The 5,223-nt window shown below is 39.3% G+C and overlaps 1 protein-coding gene across 1 annotated transcript; it reads left to right on the forward strand.

Moving 5' to 3' along the window:
• Window positions 1–1,583: 1,583 nt before the first annotated feature.
• LMO2 (LIM domain only 2 (rhombotin-like 1)) lies at window positions 1,584–5,172 on the forward strand (the record flags this gene model as incomplete). Its single annotated transcript, XM_010179737.1, has 2 exons — window positions 1,584–1,799; window positions 4,403–5,172. Coding segments are annotated over 2 exons (436 nt in total), but the record flags the coding sequence as incomplete, so codon positions are not given.
• Window positions 5,173–5,223: the final 51 nt, after the last annotated feature.

Consider the following 5,223-nt stretch of genomic DNA (forward strand, 5'->3'; position numbering starts at 1 on the left):
ACCCCTTCCTTGCCTCTAGCCACATGTTTAAAATTAAGCAAGGAGCTGAAGGACCGATCCAATAGTTTTTTAATTAATTTCCCTGGGCTTTGGATGAGGTCCTCAGTGGCAGCACCAGGTCACTGCAAACCTTGCAGAACTGAGCTCAGGTGCCTTTTTTTGTTGTTGTTGTTTTTTCCCCGTCTTTTTTTTTTTTTGGCAGAATGTGTGAAATAACACAAAAAGGCAAAAAAGAGAATTCTTTAAGAAAGTAACTTTGAAGTAAGTTCTTGCTTTCTCTCCAGGTATTACCAGAACCATCCTAGATTCAGCGCTTTTTAAAAAGGGAAAAAATTAAGGTGCATGAATAGTCAACGCTAATATTACAATAAAGATTTGCACCTCTTCATGCACAGATACATAAATTCCAAATAACTGTTTGAGATATGTTGGCATAGACCCATCCTAGGGGATTCATGTCCTTAGCTGAAGGAAAAAAGAAGTCTTGCAGTAACATGAAGTAAAATTTTAGCTCTAGTAAAAGCAGGAGCCAAACTTAAAACAGCTGGGCAACAGTCTCATCTGTTGTATTTATTCATTTCATGCTGCTCAGAGAAATTACATCCTCAGACTCAATCCTCAAATTTACATTTCCCACTGGATAGTTGACTGCCTGTAAAATCCCTTAGGTGCCTTTTCTCGTCCTTTAGGCCTTGGTGAGACAGAAATTCCCTTTGCTTCCAAAGGCACTGCAGCCAAAGCTTGCAAGCTCAGGTTTGCAATATGGGCTCATATAATTTTGTGTTTATGCTTTATGGTACTGCTGGCGTTCTTCAGTAAGTTATAGGTAAATCCAGAGGTTATATCTGTTGGTTAGGTCACTTAGAGTTGTTTATAGGTAAATCTTTAAAATCTTGTTGGGAAAAAACCTACGTTTTAAAATGGAAATTAAAGCATTGCAATGTGTTGTGGACAAAGCAGAATTATTTGAAAATGTGAAGAATATAGTAAGAACTTTGGGGTTGCTGGCATTTGTCAGTCTGCACAGACATAACTGTAATTTCTATGAAATGATGAAACCAGGAAACCTTTTGATTGTACTTTTGAAAAAGTGCAATCTTTAATTATGGAAGAATCATGTTATGGGAAAGGTATTTTTTTATAAGAACTGCATGGATTGAGACACATGACTGGGCCATTCCTATTCTGTCCAGTAGAAGAAAAAGGATGTATCTATGCAGATACCAATGTCCTAGTAAAGTAGTAGCTGCTTTTACAGTATGAATACGGGTGATACATAGATTGTCATGTTATGCAGTATGCTTTGAAAAGAAATTAAAATGTAGCTAGTAAATTTTTGCATACTTTTATTAACTCCTTAAATTTTAAGCTGTTCTTTTTTGTTTTAAAGCAAAAGAAGAGCAAAGTCCTGCTCCTTCTCATGTTAGAAGGGGGAAAATTATTCACTCCACTGGGAGAAAAACTGAGGGTGTAATCCTGTTCTAACTTGCCCAATCTTGGGTTTTGCTTTTCATTCTCCTTCTCCTCATTTGGATGGTTTCAGAGTCCATTTTCCTTTTCCAATGATCCTTTCATTCCCTCAGGGAGCCAGTGGATGAAGTCCTCCAAATTCCCCCGTCGTTGCTGACATGCGGCGGCTGCCAGCAAAACATTGGGGACCGCTATTTCCTGAAAGCCATCGATCAGTACTGGCACGAAGACTGCCTCAGCTGCGACCTGTGCGGGTGCAGACTCGGAGAAGTGGGGAGACGGCTGTATTACAAACTGGGCAGAAAGCTCTGCAGAAGGGACTATCTTAGGTACACAACCCACTCGTTCTACCCTCCTTCCTCTTCTTTCTAGCATTTCAGCTTTGCTTAGGCATTTAATTAGTACAGCTAGCAAGCAGGATCCATATAGAATTCATTTTTTATTACCCTTAAATGTAAAGCCTGGCACCAATCCCAGTTGTAACACAGCACCATTTGCAAGCTCAGGTTCACAATATGGACTTACATTTTTGGGGTTCATGCACAGATGTTTTGTGGTACTGCTGGGGTTCTTCAGTAAGTTACAGATAAATCCAGAGGTTGTCTGTGTTGATTAGGTCACTAAGAGTTGCTTATAGGTTAAATCTTAAAAATCTTTTTTGAAAAGAAAGCATTTTTTGATTAAAATTAAAGCATTGCTACATGTTGTGGACAAAAGAGAACTATTGGAAAATGTGAAGAATGTGGTAAGAACTTGTAGAACTTTGGGGTTGTTGGCATCCATCAGTCTGCACAGACATAACCTGACAGCTCCAGCTGAACTGCACAGTGCCAGGTGGGATTCTGAGAAGTAGAAATTGGGAAAAGGTGATGAATTTCAGCAAGTGCACCCTGAGCTGACAACAAACCAGTTCCCCTGAATGGTTTTAAGAAGTTCAGTGCTACTCCAAGCATTGCCTTGGAGCTGAAAGGTATGTAAAACCAGGTGCCAAGATTGGCAACTGATGAAAGATCATTTAATTCTCTCATTTAAGAACATGGTATCCAAGGTAACTGAATTAAATTTGTTTTCCTGATGCAGTAATATCAGTTCTAGAATAGATGCTTGACGCCAGTAGCCAGCAGAGCTGCTGTTCCTGCTTGGTGTCTGAACTCACTGCTTTGTATACATTGATTGATCCTGGTCTTTTTCTGCATCGCTGGTAAAGTTATCTGGGACACTTGAAGCAGAAAGAGGCAATGTGCTGTATGTTTATTGCAAAGCCACAGCCAGTACAGGAAAGTTTGATTGCACTAATTTGGATCCAGTGGATTTTTAGCATTTTTAAGCCCGGTCCTGAACAGCCAGGAATTTACCCATTTTGCTGAATCAAATCCTACAAATACACTTGTTGCAGGTATTTTAATTAACATTTCTCTGCCTATCTGTTTCGCCAAAATGTGTAAGTATGAGGATTAAACTGAAATAAATAATATTTCACAAAATTTATAGTAAAGGATCTTTAGATTCTTGATTGCAATTAAATGTATTGATCTTTGCTGTGCTGGTTGTGTACCATTTCTTCTAATGTATCTGTAATGTGTCAGGAGGTCTGTGGAGCACAATAACAATACTTGATATTTTTTCAGCTACCTTACTGAAGGCTAATTTACCTTCCGATAAAAACTAAACCAAAATGTCGGTGAAGTTTCTAATTACGGTGTCCCATTACCAATGGGAATTTTGCTAAACAGAAACTAAGAACTGAGTTCTGCTGCTGGAGCCCTTTGTAAATACTCTCCACACACAAAACAGTCCAGCAGTGATTCAGTGTTATTTACAATTTCCAAATAGTTTTAGTCTTAAAATTCAACGTTTTTCTTTCTTTATTAATGCAACACAGAATATCTTCCCTCATTAATGAAAAATTTGGCAACCTTTATGCAACCTTGGTAATACTTTTGTTGGGCAGAAGTAAACACTGACATCTCCTGGTAGATGATAGAAATTGTCTTTTCCCTTTAAAAGTTCTCTCTTAGTTTAGTGGGCTTTTTTCCAGTTCAGAAGATTGTATGACAAAGACAGAGAACATGTAAGAGAAGTGTAGAAGGTCCAAAACTCTTTCCAGAATTAGCATGGAAACTTAGAAGTCAAAATCAATAGGTGTATGCTTTGAACAAAATAAGAAAAAAAAGTATCTCTTTGTGCTCTTTTATTAATGGTTTGACTTACAGACTCTGTTCAGGGGACTCATGGAAGGCTGGCATTCACATGTAGCTTAGTATGTCTCACTGCTCCAGATGACTGGTGCCTGTTGTGAGGGGAATACAGATCGAGTGCATTCATTAGAGGCTCCTTTCAATGAACAGTACCATCATGATCTCAGCAGGGTCTTTATGATCCAGATCATAAAAATGTTTGGGCTAGCATGTGTCCTTCTGAAACCCAGCAGGAGTAGATGTTTGAGTGGGAAAGAATCTCAATGTGGAGGCAATGGCAAGAGACAGGGGAGTCTTAGGCCATGGCTTGTGCCAACTCCTTTCTGTAAACTACAACAGCAACAGTGGAAGATAGGCAAAACTTATCAATGGAAAGGTAATTTCTATCGATCACAGAAGTGGAAGTACTAACATAGCACAACTTTATGCTATGGTCTGGGGAACACTTCATCCTCCTGAAGCTGCTCAGCAATTCAGGATAAGATCATCGACCAGAGAAGTCAATTATATTGAAAATAAGTGAGGACCTTGGACTTTCTACTTCAGTTTTTGGGATTGCAAAGTTTAGAGTTCTGCTCAGCAGCTTTCTGTGTGAGTTTCTTTTTATGTAAGTTGGTAATACTATGACTGGTGAATGGATAAAGGCACTGATGTCATGTTCTTGTTTTGATTTGGTTTTTTCCCATCTCCCCAGCAAAGGAACTCTCCTTATTTCTCTTCTCTTGTTGTTTTAGGCTCTTTGGCCAAGATGGCCTCTGTGCCTCCTGTGACAAGCGAATCCGAGCTTATGAGATGACCATGCGGGTGAAGGACAAAGTGTATCACCTTGAATGCTTCAAATGTGCTGCCTGCCAGAAACATTTCTGTGTCGGGGACAGATACCTTCTCATCAACTCGGACATAGTATGTGAGCAGGACATCTATGAGTGGACTAAGATAAATGGAATGATCTAACAAAGACATGCCTCCATAGGCAATAAACAGCATCTCATGAGCGATACCAATGCATAGCTGCATTGAGGAGATTATCACTTGAGCTATGGGCTTTGCCTAAAATGGGGGGAAAATACCACAGTCGGCCCTTTTCAGGCAGTGCTACATAGAATCTGAACTACACATAGGTGAAGAAGGGAGACTGAAGCAATAGTAGACTGACTGACTTCTGTTAACAAAGGCGTATGGACAATAACTGACATCAGCCATGTAGGCAAGAGTTGGGGAACTAACACAACATGATAATGAATTTGTGTAACTGGAAAATGAGTAGGGACTTTGTAAAGAGATATTATTACTTTGTCACCTGCAGACTAGGATTGTGCAATTGAATTTTCTTTTTTGTCTTGTTTTAGTTACTGAGCTTAGACAAGAGCTCCTAAGGTAGAAATGAGGAAAAATACTGGAAGAAAAGGGCCATCATTTACATGGTCATTCTATACAACCTTACACTTTGGGTAGGAGAGAAAGCCAGAAGATGGTGGGGGTTACGTTTGCATGGATTTTTTTTTCCTGTGAGAATCCTCTAGTCCCAAACTCTTCTTTAAAAAAATCCTGCTGA

Source organism: Mesitornis unicolor, unplaced genomic scaffold, assembly GCF_000695765.1.
Source record: "Mesitornis unicolor isolate BGI_N332 unplaced genomic scaffold, ASM69576v1 scaffold2190, whole genome shotgun sequence".
Classification (NCBI taxonomy): Eukaryota; Metazoa; Chordata; class Aves; order Mesitornithiformes; family Mesitornithidae; genus Mesitornis; species Mesitornis unicolor.